Below are 19,420 nucleotides of genomic sequence, written 5' to 3'. Positions count from 1 at the left end.
GGGTAAGCTCCGCTGAAGTCAGTGCTCTCGAGTCTCCTCTCACACCGGTGTAGATCAGGAGTAACTCCATTCAGTGGGGCTACAGCGGTGTAAAACCAGGGTCAGAGAAGAATCAGGCCCAGTGAATTTAGTCTGATAAATGAATACGATGAATGCCTGCATCTCCCTATACAGAGATTGTTATTTGAACCTCCCAAGGACTAGGCCCTGGGTCAGCTCAGGACCCCACTCCCGACTTCCCTAGGGTGGGACAACCTGCTACACCTACTAGCCTGGGAGGAGTTTGGGTCCCATCGGGACAAGAGTTCCAGGTTACACACTGGGGGCTAAATTTTCCTCCCCGTCACGTCAGCACAAGCCCATCGGGCCAGATCCTGATCTCAGTGACGCTGGTGTAAATCCAGAAGAGCCAGGGCCAAATCCTGCTCTCACTGAAGTTCATGGCAAAACTCCTAAGTGGGGCTAAATCATTCTCTCCTCAAAGTCAGGCGTAGGGGCCAACTGGAAGGCAAAACTCGCGGGGCCAGCTCCTGAGCTGGTGGAAATGTGACTTCGCTGCAGGCAAATGAAGTCAATGGGGTCAGACTGCTGGACAGCAGCTCAGGATCTGGCCCCCGGTGACTTCAGTGGGACCAGGACTTTGCCCCTATGCTGGTGTAACTGTGATCAGAATTTGGCCCAATGGCCCTTGCTTTTGTTGAAGCTTTGCAAGAAGCCCCAGCTGCTCTTTAAAGAGTCGTTTCTAGGGCATCTCAGGCCAGCTGCTTCCCCACACCCCGCCCCGCCCCCCGGCGCCAGCCACTCAGATTTTGATTTCAGTCCGGAAGGTCTGCTGGACGTGCTCTGTGTGTTTGGCTGGGTGCCGCCTGGCTTTGACGGTGAGGGTGCCATCCACGCCCAGGGCAGAGGTGACGGAAGTGGGGTTCACGTCTTCAGGCAGCTGGCACTTGTGGGTGAAGGTGTTCATGACGGTCCCGTCCGCGGCTAGCTGGAAGGGAGAAAGAAACAGAGGTGGGTCATGCTGGTGGCTACAGCACGGGCTGGCACGGCGCTTTTTGTTTGCCCCAGGCCATGGGTGAAAGAAGATGGCCCCTGGGCCAAAAGGAGGTTGCTTCTTTAGGGCAGAGTAGAAGAGTAGGGAAAGCAGTTGTCTGTTCTGGCTCTGCCATTCCCTGCTTGTGACCTTGTGTGAGTCCCTTCCCTGCCCCTTGTGCTTTCTAATCAGATTTACCTGCTCCCCAGGTTTGGTGGGAGGCACCTGAGTGCCTTGGACTGGGTAGGGAGGGAGTGGTTAAAGGGGACTGGGAGTCATGACGCCAGAGCCCTGTTCCTGGATCGGCCGCTATGCACCCTCTGCGCTCTGGTGGCCCCATCTGACAAATGGACCGAATGCCGACTGACTGCTGGGGTGGGCTGGGAGCTTAATTCATAGGGTTGCCAACTTTCCAATTTCTGAAAACCGGACGCCCCTGCTCCGCCCCCTTCCCCCAAGGCCCTTCCCCCTCCCCAAGGCCCCGCCCCTGCTCACTCCTCTCCCCTCCAATCAAAACAAAAACACCGAAACGCCAAAGCAGGAATTATTGCAGAAAATGGCACGTTTCTGACCCCTTCTTTCGCTCTTACAACGTGGTCTGAGGAAAGGCGTGGGGCGAAGATATTCAGATTTGTCAGGGGACTCTGGGAAGTGTCATGGAGTTGCTCACTACTATACAATAATCACCGGTACCGATATCCCTAACCCTGCACCGGACTAGAGCTGGCATAGAAAAGCCTGGTGCCAGAACAACCCTTCGACGGAGAACAGTCGGGCTACCGAGCGTTACTACACAAGTCCTGTGCGTCATGAAATATGAACACAGCAAATGCATGTCAGCCACAGAAGCTGCTCTGATTCCCCCTCTCCCCCTACGCAAAACATGGACTTTCGCTGGCTGCGTTTTCATTTTGGCTGAAAAGTTCGTTCTTGCCCCCTTCACCAAGCGCACACTGAGACCAGGGGACGCGTTCCTCTTTGTGCTGTACAGAGAAAAGGTCCAAGGGGGCCAGTCCCGTGATAACCCCAACAAGGCAGCGGGTATTTAGGATCCTCTTTAAGACACATCATTGAGGGAGGAGGGAGAGGAAAGGAAGAATGTAGGGAGAAGGGGAGATACTGACTCTACTGAGCTAAACCTCCAGCGCCCCCCCAAAGGTTCCTAAAAACGTTAAAGACCTTTAAATAAACTCCATTTCTGACACAATGACACCTCCCCCCCCACACACACATATCCCCACCAGAGGCGAGGATACAGCACATAGTAATTTCAGGGTGTTGGGATCTGGGTGTGGGGCATTGTGGTCTCCATGTTTCCCCTGAGGAATGAGGGAGAGAGGAGCTGGCCCTAGGCGCTGCAAAGGGGTGTGTGTGGTGGGCCGGGTGCAGGCCCGGGAAGGGGGGTGAGGCTCAGAGCCAAGGCGGCCCCATTGGGGGAACAGGGTGCATGGGGCTTTTGTAGCCGCAGGGGCTGGCTGGGGACACAGCGGCTCTAGGCGGGGGGGGGGGGGCATGGAAGGGGGCAGCAGCGAGGTGAAATGCTGCTCGCAGCCTGCTCCCTCTGCCAAGTGGCAGGCGGAGCCCCTCCACCCAGGGGAGCAGGGATTCTCCTGCCGGGGCTGAGCAGGGACCCCCTTTTCCTCGGGCTGCCCCAGGTGCTGGGCAGGGGGCACAGCAGGTGCACGGAGGAGGAGGAGGGGTGCCCTGTCCTGGCTACTCACCCGTGCAAGGTGGTAGCTGTCGGCGGCGTGGCGGGGTCGCTGTCCGGGGGTCGCCAGGGGCCGCGGGGCAGGAGCAGCAGCGGGAGCGGGGGGAACAGTGGAGCCCGGGCTGCTCCTGGGCGCGCTCTTGCTGCCCATCCCCGGTGCTGCTGCCACTGGAGGCGGCGGCGTGTGAGACGTGGGCGCACGCTGGGGGAGCAAAGGAGGAGGGCACGGCCGCTTGCTGCTCCTGGCTCTATGCCACGATCCCCTTGCAGCGCCTGTCTGTCCGCCTGCTTGGCCCCAACTATCCCGGCAACCCTGCAAGCGGCAACCAGGCTTTGGCTGTCCGGTCAGTGTTTCTGACCGGACACTGTCAGGTGCCATTTTCGACTGGACGTTCCGGTCGAAAACCAGACACCTGGCAACCCTACATTCGTTCCTGGTTGGAAAGCGCTTTCTGCTCCGCAGACGGAAGGTGCTGGAGATGGGCAAAGGCCTGTTATTGTGGGGAAGGCCTGTCTGTGCGTCTTCAGAGGCACTGCTGGGCCTGCTCCATGGTGGGGCGGCCACACGCCTCTTGGAGCGGATGGCATTGCTCTCACAGGTTGTGCGCAGCGTCAACGGTTGCGTATGAGCTCTAGGCCCGGAGGAGCTCACATCTACTCGAGTAACCAGCCCCTCCCAAGAGGTACCACTGTAGGGAGTGTTGAAGGGGGCATGGCTGTGGGACAGCTGTAGCTCACAGCACCTCCTAGTGGCAGAGGCTAAGACTGAGGTGGTTGTGAGCTCCCCAAACCGTTCTCTACAGCGCCTCCTGCTGTATGGGGCTGATTGTACTCATGTGCACAGCCACTGCATCCTACCTACAGCGCCTCCTGCTGGAAGGGGCTCGGTGGCAGTAGCTGTAATCTCCCCATACCCAGCGCTTGTGCACCATTCTCTAGTGTCTCCTGCTGGGAGAGGCCGGGACTGGAGTAGCTGAGAGCTCCTTCCTAGCCAGAGCTCCTGCAACATACACGACAGCGCCTCCTGCTGGAAGAGGCTCCTGCTGCAGTAGCTGCATATTCCCTTTCTCCCCCCACCCACCCAGATAGTGCATCTGAGTTGTTCCCGGAGGTGTTTCCAAACAAGGAGGCTGGAGCTGCCGTCCGAATGGAAGCACAGTAGAGTCTGGGGAAGGTTACATCATTCTGCAGCTCCCACTGGAGTGATTAAGAGCACATCGTTAAAGCACAGTGGACCGTATCTCCATGGATACTCTCCAGAACATAGTGTCCCCAGAACCTGGCCTCGGAGTGAGCAGATGTCAGTGCACATGAGCAGCACAGAGCCCTTGAATGGCAGAGAAGATCAGTATGTACCAGCCAGCCTCATAATGAATTTAGCACCAGGGAGAGGTGACAGCGCTGGAGAATGTTGTCCTCATGCCCTATATATCCCCAAGACGGGCGCAGCCCGGGCAGTCGCAGGGCAAGTTTCCCCGGTATTGTCCCGTTGCCAGTGTGCTTTGCTGCTGCCCTAGAGGGACCTCCTCTGGGGCGGAGAGGGCAGCATGAATAGCCTAGGGGGTCTATCCTGTGCTGGTCTCTGCTGCCAGTGCTGGTGGTGTGATTTAGGGTCCTGCCTGAGACCCATCAAACTCATGTCATATGATGGCCTCCAGACTGCCCTTTAATCAGTGACATAGCCCTGTACCCGGTGCCTTATGCACACTCCATACCACATGGCCCTTGCCCTGAAGAGCAGCTCACAATCGCAGTGAGGACAAAGCCAAGAGAACAGGTGAGGTCAGCTCGGATGTGAGGGCTACTGAGGGTGAGATGGGAAGGGAGTCGGCCGCGAGAAGAAGGGGGGGCTCTGAACAAGCGGAAAGAAGATGCCTAATAGGTGAGACCAGCTGTCCAAAGGGCAGGATGCTAGAAGACACCAGGCCCAGAGTGGAGAGAAGAGAAGAGAGACGTGAGTGGAGCAGGATCTCCAAGGGGTGGGTAAGGAAATTGAGTCTGATGGGGTGAAAACTATCAGGTGATCCTAGCGTTCAGCACCCTGGGTCAAGTGCAAACCAGCAACAGGCAAAAGGCTCTACAGCCCAGTAATGGTCCCCTGAGCCAGGCGGCCTGTTGCTAACTGCACTCTGGAGTGATCCAGGAGCTCTGCAAGGTGGTGGGCCTGGCAGCTGCTCCAGCGAGCTGCAGCGGGAAGGATGATCCAGGCCTGGGAATGGGGCCCACGTGCCAGGAGGAAAACCCTGGAGCGGCCGGGGAGGGGTTAAAGAAAGGAAAGAACTGATGGCAGGTGGCCCGGAGCCTGATTCTCCTCTCACTCAGGCGGATGTAAATCAGGAGTCACTTCACTGAAGTCAGCGGCGTGACACCAGCGTATGTGAGAGGAGATCCATGCCCAGGTCTTCTGGCACTCCCAAAGCAGGTACAGAGACGCCAGCCTGCGCTCGCTCTGGGACGGCATCTCCCAGCACCCATCGCGCTCTGCCCCCAAAGGTGCTGGGGGGGGGATGGTAGAGGGTACAGAGAAGGGAGCTGTCATTCGAGCTGCCACAAAAGGGTGGCACTTGACTTTGGGGCGATAACAGCATTTACCATCTTAGGCCAGGTGCCACCCTAGAGTGATCAAATGGAGCAGTGTGTGTGAAGCAATCTCGGGCTTCCCAAAGTACCCGCAGAGAGAGGGAGCTGTGGGAAGGGAGGGATCTGACCCAGCTTTCCCATGCTTCCTCTGGTGGGTAACAGATCAAGTTTGATTCTGGTCTCGCAGACGTGTAAATCACCAGCCACTCTAGTGAAGTCAATGCAGCCCCATTGGCATAAGTGGACCAGAACCGGGCGTGCCTGCTCCGAACACAAGCTCTGAGTGCCAGATGCTGGACAGAACCTGCCCTGCCTGCTGCAGAATCTCCTGCAGAGCCCTCGCTCAGCGCATCGCCCTGCTCCAGCCTGGGGCAGCGATCTGTGTTGGGACGAGATGGGGCAAGGTGGTGGTGCAGGGGCACACGTATCCCAGCGTGGTGACCTGACCAACGAAGCCCACAGGACCAGCTGTTAAAAGTGAAAACGAGAAGATTCCACTGGGACAAGCACCCTGAGCCCCAGATACTGAACTGCGCTTAGCCAGACCCGCAGGGTTCAGGTCTAGAGCTTGGCCTGGAAATCCCCCAAGATCAAGATGGTTAAACCTCAAAAAAAAGAGACAGGGCCGGTTTCAGACTGAGGGGAAGAGCTGGGGGTAACAGGCCCATTTAAAGGAACTGGACTCAGGGCCATGTGTTCCCAGCTGGGCCAATGAAGAGGGCGGGGCAGCACCTGGGGGCTATAAAAGACCAATCAAGTGTCTGGCAGGAGAAGAGAGCTGTTAGAGAGAGAGGGTGGTTTCAGGGAGAAGGTAGGAATGCAGCAAGGGGGTTTGAGCCAGGGCGGGAAGCAGGCAGAACAAGATGCCTGCTGGCTTGGAGCTGGGGCTGAGGGCCAAAGACAGGGAAACAATTGGGACTTACCCACGGATGTCTCCTTGCTGGAGGACTGGACTGAGAGGGCCAGGGGGAGCGAGGGATGCTCCCAGCAGCGAGGCTGTGGGGGTTCCTCTGGGAAGACCAGGGTTGCACCCCAGAAAGAAGGGTTGGGGTGAGGGTCCTGGCAGAGGGCTGGAGGCGTGGCCGAAGACACTGAAGTCTGGTGAGAGTGAAGCCAGGTTTTAAGGGCTACGTGTGCTGGGGGTGGTCTGGACTGTTTTGGGACTATGGGTTAGGGATTGTTTGCACTATTGAGGGACTAGAGGATAAGCTTCTGCCAAGTTGGTAGGGACTCAGAAAGGAAACTGGGGTGAGGGGCCACTTGCAGGGCTGTCCTGGGGGGGAGGCCCTTTGTTTACAGCTGGGTTTGAGTTGTGGGGGTGGAGGCGCAGGGTCAGGCTCAGCCTGAGCTCGGGGCTGAGGTCTGGGTGGAGATTTGGGACAGGGTCACTGAATTTTGGATGAACACATGGCCTGGGGCTTGGAGTAAACCCCTGTCTTGTCCTGCCCAGCCCACCGTGCCCACGACTCCTACAAGACTCGGTCAAGGGGACAGCTCCACCCTGGGCAGAGGGAGTGGCCAGTGCTGCTGCTCCAGGCCCTGTTCTCCTGTGCACATGGAAGGCCGCTGTGGCGGAGCCACTCACCTTCTCGGCGTGGACCTCGATCTGGTTGTTGGAGGTGGTGACAATGATGTCCTCGGGGGAGAAGTCGCTGACGTCCACGGCAAACTGGTAGGTGTCCCCCAGGGTCTTAATGTTCCCCATGTTGCCTGGCCGGGCTGCGGGGAGAGGAAAGAACAAAGTGAATCACTCCTGATCCCTGTGCAGAGATTTCTCCCTGTGCCCGGGGTGGATCAGGGCCCATCCCAGGGTGACATGGGAATCCAGCTCTTTACCAGGAGCTGCCGTATGCAGCTGTACAGGTGGGTATGGAAATCTGGGGGGGTTTCTTATCTTTGACTGGAGCAAAGGAAAATGGTTCCCTGCCCCCACCACTAGATATTGGGCATGATCCCAAACCCACTGAAGTCGGAGGGAGTCTTTATGGATTTTGGATCAGTATTAGTGGAGTAATGGTCTCAAGTTGCAGTGGGGGAGGTTTAGGTTGGATATTAGGAAAAACTTTTTCATTAGGAGGGTGGTGAAGCACTGGAATGGGTTACCTAGGGAGGTGGTGGAATCTCCTTCCTGAGAGGTTTTTAAGGTCAGGCTTGACAAAGCCCTGGCTGGGATGATTTAGTTGGGGATTGGTCCTGCTTTGAACAGGGGGTTGGACTAGATGACCTCCTGAGGTTCCTTCCAACCCTGATATTCTATGACCCCTCTTGCCTTGTCGGTAACCCCAGCCTGGAGCCGTGTACTCACCAGAAAAGGGTTCTGATTGTCAGTGCTATGAAAGATGGATGTCTCTTTATGGCAGTGGGGGGAAGAATGCTTGGGAAACCAAGGACTTGACTTTCAAAACTGCTTGTGCAAAGAGACTCATCAAGCAGTGCATGTGCAAAATTGTTTGTGCAGTTGTGCGCTTGATTTGCGCACAAAGTTACTGTGATTGCATTTGCACAAGCAAAGGTGGCAGTTATGCATCTAACTGTCCGTCTGCATTTGCAATGACCAGATTCACATAGGAGTAAGGGAATAGCCACAATCAGACCAATGGTCCGTCTGGGCCAGTAGCCTGTCTGACTGTGGCCAGTACAGGATGCTTTAGAGAGGGGTATAAGACCCTGTATTGGACAATTATGGTGTAACCTATCCATGGAAGTTCTTCCTGAACCAAGTTAGTGGTTGGCTAAGGCCCTGAGCATGAGTGTATTCTTCATATGCATTTTTATCCTCATTAAGGTAGCTGAATGTTCCCATATCCACAGAAATGCCTAAACCCTTTTTGAATCCTACTGAGCTGTTAGCCTTAATGACAATCTTGTGCCATGAGTTCCATGGGTTAATTATGCATTATTTCCTTGTATTCGTTTTCCATTGCTTGCCTCCTAAAGTCATGAGCTGCAAACCTTCACATGCAACTATTCCAGGGTAATGCTGGTGGGTTCTGCCCTTGCTTTGACATTGAAGGTCTCTTCAGCAAGGAGTTGCACATTGAAACGAGCTCACTTTCCTTCTTTCACCAACCCCAGTTTTGCTCCGATTTCGTCTGTTTTGCTCTGGGATCTTCCCTCCAAAAGAAATACCAGAGCAGTGGCCCCAGCCGTGCAGCAGGTCCCGGTTGTAAGCGGGGATGTTTAGGATCACCACTACAGAGTAGTGCAGTGGAATGGGCCTGATTCTGCTTTCACTTGCCACTGGTGTAAATCTGGAATAAGTCCATTGGAGACAATGGACTTGTATTGGAGTAAGTGGCAGCAGTTCTGTTCCTATGCTGCGCGTCAAGCTCAGCTTTCAACACCAGGATCTGCCTTGTGATGAGTTTGCGGTTCTCAGCTTTGTTCGTCCTTTTTTTGAGGGAGTGGAGGGGCAATGGCATTATTTCGCCACCTCTGGAACTGATGGCTGCCAGGTGGGCCCAGGCTCAGCTGTGATGCTTGTACAAAACCCTTCTGGGACAGTTCTGCTGCAGTCGTTAGCTGGAGTCCCACTTTGCTCCGTTATCTGGTCAGTCAATAAAAAGCTGCGTTTTCCGGGGCTGAGTCTGTCCTCACTCAGTCGAACTGCTCCCAGCAAACCACTCATCCCCCCTCCTGTCTGCGAATCGCCCACAGTCGCACCCCGATTTTTACCAATTTGTCCATTTTATGCAAAAATCACCCAATAAACGGGAGAACTTCCAGCCTGCCCTTTGCCTCTGAATTGTTCACCTGGACCCAGCGCTGTTCGGTAGTAGGGGTGGACTTCACCCCGGTGCAGGGGGCCCCATCATGCATCACTTATGCGCTTGAGTCACGCACAGACCACTGCAGAGAGGTCAATGTGCCCCAAGGGGATTGGTTGCCTGGGTAAGTCACATGACATTGGTTCTCTTTCTGTTTCCTCACAACATGGATTTTTTTGGTTTCTTGAACAATTGACTTTTGGCTCCAAGACTCGCTTTCATTGGCTCTCTGGGCAAAGGAAACGTCCCTTGTGCCCGGGCTGGTGAAAACCATCAAAGCCCCTCGGGGACACTTAGCCAGATAAATCTCCTCAAATGCTTTTTCGTAGAGTTGGTCTGTCCTGCCCCTTATGGACTCTCTCTACTGAAACACTTCAGAGGGCCCCTGAGATGGGAGCAGAAGTTTTCCTCTATATTCCTCTGGCTCTTTCTGTTGTCCCCCTTCCCTGTCCATACAGATCCGCTGAGAAATCAGGGGCATGAGGGTAAGGCCCCTGCCTCTGGGTGACATGCTGGTGAGGGCATAGAGGTGGTTCCCCAGATACCCTCAGACAGCACCCCTTCTCCTCTGACAGGCCCCTATTCTCCATGGAAACCAAGGCTGCCTCTGGCCGTGGACGTCAATTCCCGCTATTTCCCAACGGACGTCCCCTTGAACACCTGCTCGGGCTGTCCCAATGCTCTTACAAGAAACACCAGGAGGTTCCCAGGGTCTGTCAGCCACCAGCTGCACTCTGACCCAACAGGCACCCCCCCCATGAGTCCCGTACAAACACCCAGCAACTGGGGGCAAGCCCGGATCCCTTGTCTCGCTGAGTCCAGCACAGCATGGGCGACGTGGTCTCTTTCCCACACGTAAAGTGGCAAACCAAGGATTAGGAGGCGCTGCAGTCACTGTCAAGGCAATCCCTGGGGGAATGAAGGGGTTGCGTTTCCTCTCCCCCTGAGCCCACCAGCTTCTGATGTCCATTGGGGTCTCCCTCAATGCAGCTGCACGGCTAATGCATTTACACGTAGGTCTGCCCCTCACCAACCTCTCGTAGGGTAGCGCCTCCATCAGGATTGGAGTGTCTGGGAGCTCTTCCCCGGTTTGCACTCCTGCCCCACACCCTACAGCGCAGCCCCATGGCCAGTGCTCCTAGAACATCTGCTGCCGGGGAGCATGGAAACGTTTCTGCCCATCGTGTGGATCCGAGTAGCCTCCCAAGAGCTGGAACTGCCCATTCCTGACTTCCTGCTTTCCCCCTTGAAAACAGGCGGGGAATATGCTGGGAACAAGCAGCCCAGAGGAAACATCCCCCATGCTGGGAGGTCCGGACATTTCCCCCCCACCAGCTGACTCCTCCTAGGAGCCCAGGTCTCTGGCTGCAGGAGTCGTGACTCCCCAGTTGCTGCTCCATGTTGTTTGGTACAGCTCCCGGTGCTGGGACAGGCTGCGCCCCTACACTGCCCTGCCAATCTCTACACAGCCCCCCCTGCTGACATGAGGCCAGGCCTGGAAAAGTTGGGGGCCTCCCCACAGCCAGCATCTTAAGCTGGGATGCGCCTCCCCATGCCCACGCTCCTGCGCCCTCCCCTAGAGTGCCCCCTGCTGGGAGAACCGGAAATAGCGTAGGTGTGAGAGGCCCCCTCGTTCAGGGCCCCTCCAGCTTGCTCTGTTGTGCCTCTTGCTGGGGGCAGCTGAGGCTGGCGTGTCTGTGAGCTCTTCCACACTCGGCCCTCCTGCTCCGCTCCCTACCGCCTGGACTGCTGAGGGGGGAGAGAGGCAAAAAAGGGGCCGGGAGCTTCCCTCCACCAGCCCATGGTGAGACTTCAGGAGCTGGGGTAAGGACGGCGGTGAGAAAAAGCCCTTTAGTGCTAAGGGACGTGCACAAAGGACCAACTGGGAGACTAGACAGTTGTTCAGTAGAAGCAAGTTTTACCCCCATAGATAGAAGCAAGCACCCGCTCGCTCTGCCAACGAACACCTTGATTTCCAGCCACCGCCGCTGCCCGCTTTGCCCCCCTTCCCGTCCCGCGCGCAATCAATGCTGCCAGATCTCGTGCCCGCTGGCAGGTGCCAACTTGCCTGGGAACACCAGGGGCTCGTTGCGCGGCCTCAGGAAGTTCCCGAAGTCGTCGCCGAACAGCCCGCGGGCTTTCTCCATGTGCTGATCCCGGGCGGGGGTGGGCGAGGAGCTCTGGTGGAAACTGCGCTCCGAGCGGAAGGCAGAGGAAGATTTCAAGCTCATTCACCTCCAGGGCCTTGTGGAGGGCGGGGGAGGGAGAAACAACCCACCAATCAACCAACCACAGGTGTGGGGGGAAATCCTCTTCTCTCCTCCTGGATGAAAATGGGAATCGGAGCTTGTTCTGGGTGTCCCTGCCACTGTCCCCTTTATAGCAGGCTGGGTGGATGGAGCCAGCACAACTCAGAGGCAGCTGATGGGCTTATAAAGCCCCGTTAGGTTCTAGGCTGCCTTCCAGCCCTCTTGAAATCAGGCTAAATTTAGGTGCTTCTGCATCACTCGGGCGGCCGTGGAAACTTTCCCCTCCGCCAGGACTCCAAACAAACAGAGCAGGGAGGAATCTGATCTCATTGCTGGCATTCCAGCCCGCCTGGATAATGCAGCTCTCGCTGGCTCCTGGCAGGCTGCTGTGGGCTGATGGCCCAAAAAAAGGAAGCGTGTGTGGGGGGGAGTGATACATGCGAGCTCTGATGGGCAAGGGATGTGTATCGCTGTCAGAGTGTAATGTCCATTCTGGGATGACTGGGGGACGATGGGACACACGGCTGCATTAATAATGCCCTTCTCTCGTCTGAGGGTCTGCAAGCACCTCACCCCTCACGGGAGGTAGGGGGGTGCTATCTGTGTTAGGGAAACTGAGGCACAGCAAGGGGACGGGACTGGCCCAAGGTCACCCAGCAAGCCGACAGCAGAGCCAGGAATAGAAGCCAGGCTTTGGCACAGTTTTCCTTGATGACCCGACTTTTCCCATCTGCCAGCCTTTGCTTGTCCCTAAGCACCTGGGAAATGTCCCAATGTCCAGGGCAAGGTGAGGTTAGTATTGTGGAGAGGAGGTCTGGGCTCTGCAGCGGCCCCTTCCAGAGGCAGTGGGTAAACAGGAAGGGCAGGTTACTGGCTGCCTTTCGCTCCTCGTGCAACAAAAAGAACAGGCACAGTTAGATCATAAATGAACCTGATGATTGTCACAGAAGGGAGCTGAGTCACTCTGAGCCGAGGCTCCTTCTCCTAGTATGGGGTGGGGGAAGGAATTGGCATGAGCCGGGGCAAAGAAAGGAGGATGGATTAATAATGGGGCGCTGTGGAGCAGCTGGAAGGCTTCTGCTCCTGGGGAGGTGTGGCCAGAAGAGAGAATTTAGACCGGGGAGAGAGAGCGTAAAAGATCTCTGAAAATGGAGCTGCAAGGTAGGGAAGGGGCTGGTGGGGGAAGAGCTGGGGCAGCAGGCCCTGGAAAAGAAATAGTGAGAGATCCTGAAAGAAGGCCTGAGATTGAGACTGAATCTAGGTCTGCCAAGGGGCTGAGAGTGCACCAGGCAACAAACCCTGACGGAGAGTTTGGGGCTGAAAGGGGGGAAGAGGGCCTGTGCACCAGGGCCTTGAAACAAGGGCTGGGACTCCCCTGAGGCAGTCCTGGGGCCCAGGCGGCGTTGTGAGGAAGTGGACTAAAGATCCCAGACCCCCGGTGGTGAAAGAACAATACTTACGATGGTTGTACTGAGTGCTGAATGACTTGGCAATAGTGATGGGTTCCCCCCGGGGTGCCACCTGGAACTGGGGTACCACTGAGCCCCCCTGGTCCACCAGCCTGGGCTCCCTTCTGCACTATACTGCTGTAACAAGCTGCCAAGCCCTCCAGGCTTCAGCCTGCACTTTCCCCAGCATACATACAGGTAGGGACACACCCAGCTGCAGTTACATGCAGACGCTCTGACCAGCCCCTGCATGGGAAGGCTTCAGCTATGGTACTTCCCAGCTCCTCCGGCACGTACCCCCTCTGGAGTATAGACCCAAAATTATATCGTCTTGTGCTGCACAGGGAACCGTACAGCGTAAGCTCATGACATTTGCCCCCTCCCTCCGTGTGAAGAGGAATATGCAACAGGTTTCTGCCCCAAGTTATGACTCCCACATACTAGGTTTAGATAAAGCAAAAACAAATTTATTAACTACAAAAGATGGATTTTAAGTGATTATAAGGGATAGCAAATAAATGAAAGCCGATTACCTAGCAAATAAACAAAAAAATGCAAACTAAGTTTAATATACTACATAGATCTGATATGAATAGCAAATTCTCAACCTAAGTGATGATACGAGCGGGCTGCGTATTCTTAAGGGGGAAGCTGCACTTGCTTACAGCTTGGAATCCCCAGGTGTTCCATTCACAGGCTAAAAACCCCTTTAGCCTGGATCCAGCACTTCCTCCAGTTCAGTCTTTGTTCCTCAGGTGTTTCCAGGAGTCTTTGTGGGTGGGGGAGTCCGTGAAGAACCAAGATGATGTCACTCCCCTGCCTTATATCACTTTTGCATAGGGCGGGACCCCTTTGTTTCAAAGCTCGGTTCCCAGGCCAGCAGTGGAAAAATACTGACATTCCAAGATGGAGTCCAGCACTAGGTGACCTGGTCATATGTCCCTGTAGTGTCACAGCAGCCATTACTCGGAGGCTGTCTGGAGCGTCCTCAGGAAGCTTCTCCTAAGGCCCATTGTTCTCTCTAATAGCTCATTAACGCGAAACGGCCCTTCCCGGCCAGGCATCTAGATTGAAAGCCCAGGAATAGCGACATGTGAAATAGATTCATAGTCAATATTCATCACTTCAAATACAAAAAGGATACATGCATACAAATGGGATAATCATATTCAGCAAATCATAACCTTTCTAATGACACCTCACATGACTTACCTTGCATAAAATACATCATAATTATATCCTCATAATATCACTGTGAAGAATATGGGGTGCAGTATCACCGTAATGCCTGCAAGGGACTCAGCTGGAGGGCAGCTCGCATGCACGGGGGGTGCTAGAAAGGCTGCCGGGGGATGTGCTACCATGGGACACATGCATGTAAGTTATATGCAGTCATGCCATGCCTAACTCCATACATGCTGCTGCTCTGGTTTCCGGTGTCTTCTCAAACACCGGACATGGTGAGCACCACTAGAGGGCTCACAAGTTATTTAAAGGGATATTACGCTATTCCTCAACATTATTGTTACCAGAGTCCTCAAGTCACCCAATGAAACTTTGTTCTGGCTAGATATTGGTGACCAAATGCCTCCACTGAAGAATCCAGGGTGGCAAGAGGGGGGACTCACATCAGCTGACGTCGGTGGGTTGAGTCGTCGTCACCCCACATCCTGATTTGCTCTGCCCTGTACAGCCAAGGAGCCATCTTTCCATTGGTGAGATCCCCTGAACTTCCTGTGTTTGACAGACCAGCCTGGTGTACGCAGACGAGGTGACCACCCGTTCTCCGCCCGTATGCTGCTGCTCATCCCTGCCTTGTATGTCACCCGCCAGTGGAAGGAAGTTAAAGATCTCTTCAGAGTCCTTCCAGGGCATGATCCTGGCCAACATCCCCTCTTGTTAAATCCACCTCCGAGAAGTGGTGTCAGAGTCATCTCAGAAGAGCACGGCATGGCGGCTACATTTGCCTGTGCTATCTAACTCACTGCCTTGGCACTCTCAAACGCTATGGCTGAGGGAGCAGAGCCTTAGGGTGTCAATCCCTCTGTTCTTTATAACCACAGGTTCACATCTCAATAAGGCCAGCTTAGCCCTTCACGGGGACATCTGCTAAATTCCAAGCAATTTTATTCTGTGGCGCTTAGACCTTAGAATCCCAAGTGCTGTCTGCTAATTGCTCCCAGGGTGGGATTGCCCTACTTTCTTCACGCACAATGTCTTCTTCCCCCATTGTGCAGTACACTGATGGAAGCTGACCTTCACCCCAGAGGTGGCTGCTTGTCATTGATCTAGGGCTTTGGCATACTGGAGGATTTAGGGCAATCTAGAAATCCAGATTTTTCTTTGGTTGTGTCCCTCTTACTACAATCCCAATGCTAGGATGAGCCAGAAGGTGATACCCCCCCATGCTACAGTGCCAGTCTATTAATCAATGGGGTGTTATCATCTGCAACACTGCGTTCAGAGCTGGTCACCCCATCTCCGAAAGGACAGAGCAGGATTACAGGGAGCTCGGAGGTGGGTAATGAGAATGATTAGAGGCAGGGAAAAATGGCCGAGAAGAGAGTGAAAAGAGTGGGACTGTTTGGTTAAGAGAGGAAACCCAGCAAGAGGGGACATGATGGAGGTATGGAAAACAGGGAAGAATCTAGAGGAGAGAAACTGGCTGCTTCTATTTACCTCTACTCATAACTCAAGAACAAGGGGACATTCATTGAAATGGAAAGGCGATACATTTAAACCTGATAAAACACTTGCCTCCACCACCTATAATTAATCTGTGGAACTCACTGCCACAAGACATTGCAGACGCTAAGAGTTTAGTGGTGGGGGGGGTCAGACATTTCTAGAGATAATGGGCTACAAAAGATAGGATTTTTCTTTAAAACCGTCCTGCTTCAAGGCATCAGCCAAACTTAGCTGCCAGGAGTCAGGAAGGACCTTCCTCTACAGGCAGGTTAATCCATACTCATCCTGCGTTCCTTGAGCCTTCCTCTGAAGCAGCTTGTGCTGGCTACTGACAGAGACAGCTCAAGGGACTAGATGGACCATGGGGTGATCCGGTGAGCCAACTCCTGTGTTCCTACCAGCACGGTCAGGCAGGGAAGCTGGAGCGTGACTTGGTGGGAGCAAAGCCTGCTGAGGGACGACGGGCTGGATTCTGCCCTGACTTACAACACACCGGCATGGCTGTGGAGTGTCACTTACCCCGTGCTGAACACAAGGCAGTGGAGAATCAGGCGTGTGCCGGGGGGTACGGCCTTGGGCAGCGTTTGGCCCAAGATGTCTGTACTAGCTGGGGCTTTCAGAGCGTTTCCAGCCGTGCAGCTCCCCAGTCGCGGCCAAATCTGAGCCCCGTGACACCAGGGTGAAAACTCCCATCGGCAGCAGTGGGGCCCGGATCTAGTCAACTCCTAGGGCCAAACCCCTCCTTGGTGAGGGTGGCTCCAGAGACGAATTTGGTCCTAATGCTTCAAAGCAGCCCGCTGTGAGTGGGGGAGCTTTGCTGTCCTTGCCCTAGCCAAACAGCTGAGCCTGCCGCCTCACCAAAGGGTCAGCGTCCTGCTCTTTGCGGCCAGCGGAGACTGGCCCTGCTGCGCTGGTTACAGCTGCGGCCTAGCTCTGGCCCTCGGCCTCCACCCCACTGGGTTTGCCAAGCTCTCTGGGCTGATGATTTCTGGCCCGGAAAGGTCAGTGGTGCCCCCAGGGCAGGACGTGCAGCTGCCGCCTCACAGGCCGTGGCTCTCGGCCGCCCTGACCCTCCAGAAGCGTTTCTTTCTGGCACGCGTGAAGAAGCCTTTTCCATCCACGTTGCTTTGTGGCGGCGTCATGAGCCGTCTCCATGGGACGGAGGGCTTGGGAGACTCTCCCTCTCCCGGCATGGCCTGGGATTGTTCCTAGGAGCTGTGCGCCCTGGTTGTGTGGTTTGGGGGGGTCTCTCTGATGGTTGTGCTGGCCACGGGGATGAGGGGCCCCTGCTGCTCACTGCAAGACATGGTGCTGTGCATTCTCCTGGCCATGCTGACAGGATCCAGTTTAGCCCCAGGGGAAGACTGTCCGGAGCACAAAACCGCCTCCCAAAGTGTCTCTTTCTGCTCAAGAGAGACTATGGCTAGTGCCCCCGTTTGTGGGGCAGGGTATCCACAGATACCGGGGGCCTGTCATAAGCAGAGCATGGTGTGGGGGCTCAGGGCTGGATTATGAGCAGGAGTTACTGCAGATCAGGCCTGAGGAGCAGCGGCAGGACTGGGGGAGCGGCAGATCAGGACTGGGGTGCACGGGGAGGGTTGTATGGAGAGGGGAACTTGTGCAGCCCCTGCCCCCACTGCCGTCTGACAGGCTCCCTTTGGGTCCGACCAGCCCTTCACTTAGCCGATCCTTCAACCATTTAAGGTTTTATTTCTCAGCCCGATAAAAGGGCTTGCTGACCCACCCTGCGTCCGCTCCAGGAATGCGGCTGATGTCCGTGCTGCTAAAATGTGCGGGCCCGTGAGCCGGCTGGAATGTGCGTCTGCCCCGTGCTGGGACTGTGGACTACCCAGAGCGATGAGCCAGGCCTGCAGGCATGTCACAGCCGAGCTGGGGGGAAGTCTGAGAGCCCTTAAGCTGGGCAGCAGCAGGGCTGCGGGCCGAGCTCCAAATAGCAGCGCGTGTGTCTGGGGGAAGGGGAGACGTAAGGAGATCCAGATGCTGAGTAATGACAGCGGGGGCCAGAGCCACAGGTTGTCGTGGGTATTTTGCCTTGTGTCAGCCCCCGATGAACAATCCGAGGCCAGCATTCACCCCCCCCCCCCACACACACACACCCATCCCCTTCCCCTCTGCTCTGCCTCTCCTCCATCTCACCCAGGCCTCAGTGCTGACAGCCCCAGTGGCCCGGCCCGGCCCATCACCCGTCGCCAGGCCCTGCAGGCTGTGCTCTACAGCCTGTGGAGCAGAAAGTCTGTGAGATGGCGTCCGTGTTCTCTCTCTGGATTGATAATGGGGACAAATCACAAGTCCTCGCCACTGATGGCCTCACTTCTGGAGTAGTCCCGGGGTAAGAGTTTCAAAAAGCATGAAGTGACTTGGGAGCTTAAGTCCCATTTCAAAAGTCACTTAGAGACTTAGGAGCCTAAATCTCATGGGACTTAGGCGCCAAAGGACCCAAAGGCCAAATCTGCAAAGGTATTTAGGGACCTATGGGAGTTAGGCACCTGAACTACTTAGGCACGCAGTGGGATTTTTGAAAGTGCCTAAGGCATCTCTAGGCACCCAAATACCTTTAAAATTGGCCCTACATTATTTTTAAAAATGGGACCTGGGCTCCTAAGTCACTTGGGGAGTGTTTACCCTGCAGCAGGGAGTGAGCCTCCTAGCCTGGGTCCACAGACTCACGCTAGCAGGACGTGAGCTAGCGTGCTAACCAGAGCGCTGTGGAGATGTGAGTTCAGGCTGGAGCCCGGGCAGTCGGTTGGGCTCGAGAGGCTGAGCTGCTGTGATTGCCCTGCTATTCGTAGCGTGCGAGCTCAAGCCCTGCTATCGCGCATGCGCAGTGTGGCCATACGTTGGAAAAAGCCTGTATTTCCAACCACCCGACGGCATGGGGAAAGGGCGAGGTTTGAGCTGGGGGTTTTGTTCAGCCTGTTACGCAGTTAAAGGCCGGCTGTGACATTCCGATCCCCCAGTGGGTTTGAATCTGGGGTTCCGGGTCAGGCCTGTCCCTTCCCTGGAGCTGAAACCCGGCCCACCTCCCCCACATCTTGGGTTTCCTTATGGAGCTGAAGGGGAGACCAGACTTACTGCCTGGTTTGTGGGTGTTTGGGGTGAATCCAGACTGAGGCTGGAGAACATCTGGGGCTGACCGATGGTCTTGCTCCATGATCAAGTGATGCTGCGATACAGGCTTCATTTGACCTCCCAAAACAAAACCAGTGATGTCTGAACCCATCCAGGTCACCACTGAAAGAAACCAGCCCCAGCCCCCTGAGGAGAAGGATGCATCTGAAAGGCTGGGATAAGGAACGTCAACCATCCCACCCTCTGCTTGGCAGCCCCTCGTAAAACGCTGCAGCATTCAGCAGGAGTGGGCGGGGATGGCGGGGGTGAAGCGCCCGGATGCTGCAGGGTTTCAGATCCATCCTGCCAGGCGCTGAGGGAATTTATTTCCTAAGGGTCTAAAAATTGTAGCCAGGCTCTCGAGATAGGAAGGGAGAGTGGGGGGGTGTGTGTGTGTGTGTTTGCATGTAAGAGAGATACTCCTGCCCAGGAGCCCCAGCCATGGCCCACGTCCCCAGGGGGCTAGGTACTGTACAAACCCAGAACAAAATCCAAGAGATTTTGTCAGGAGGCCTCATTCTGATCTTACTGTCTCTGTCATTAATCAGGACTAACTGCCCCCACCCCCCAGAGCTGGGGACGGGGTACCGGCTGGAGCGCCGGGCCAGGGCTGGGTACTGGCTGGAGCACTGGGGTACAGGATGGTGTGATGAGTACCGGCTGGAGCGCTGGGGTACAGGGTGGTGTTACGGGTACCGACTGGAGCGCCGGGCCAGGGCTGGGTACCGGCTGGAGCGCTGGGGTACAGGGTGGTGTTACGGGTACCGGCTGGAGCGCCGGGCCAGGGCTGGGTACCGGCTGGAGTGCTGGGGTACAGG

At 55.6% G+C, this 19,420-nt stretch overlaps 1 protein-coding gene across 1 annotated transcript; it reads right to left on the bottom strand.

The window, feature by feature from the left end:
• Positions 1-766: 766 nt before the first annotated feature.
• Positions 767-11,328, bottom strand: HSPB7 (heat shock protein family B (small) member 7). Its single transcript, XM_024206398.3, has 3 exons — positions 11,157-11,328; positions 6,907-7,040; positions 767-988 (listed from the first exon to the last, which is right to left on the bottom strand). Exons 1-3 carry the CDS (start codon positions 11,317-11,319, stop codon positions 803-805), a joined length of 483 nt encoding a protein of 160 aa, XP_024062166.1. The 5' UTR covers positions 11,320-11,328; the 3' UTR covers positions 767-802.
• Positions 11,329-19,420: the final 8,092 nt, after the last annotated feature.

This window comes from Terrapene carolina, unplaced genomic scaffold, assembly GCF_002925995.2.
Source record: "Terrapene carolina triunguis isolate 2854851 unplaced genomic scaffold, T_m_triunguis-2.0 Scaffold714, whole genome shotgun sequence".
Classification (NCBI taxonomy): domain Eukaryota; kingdom Metazoa; phylum Chordata; order Testudines; family Emydidae; genus Terrapene; species Terrapene triunguis.
The sequence above is the reverse complement of the archived record's forward strand: the minus strand, read 5'-3'. Positions and strand labels throughout refer to the sequence as shown.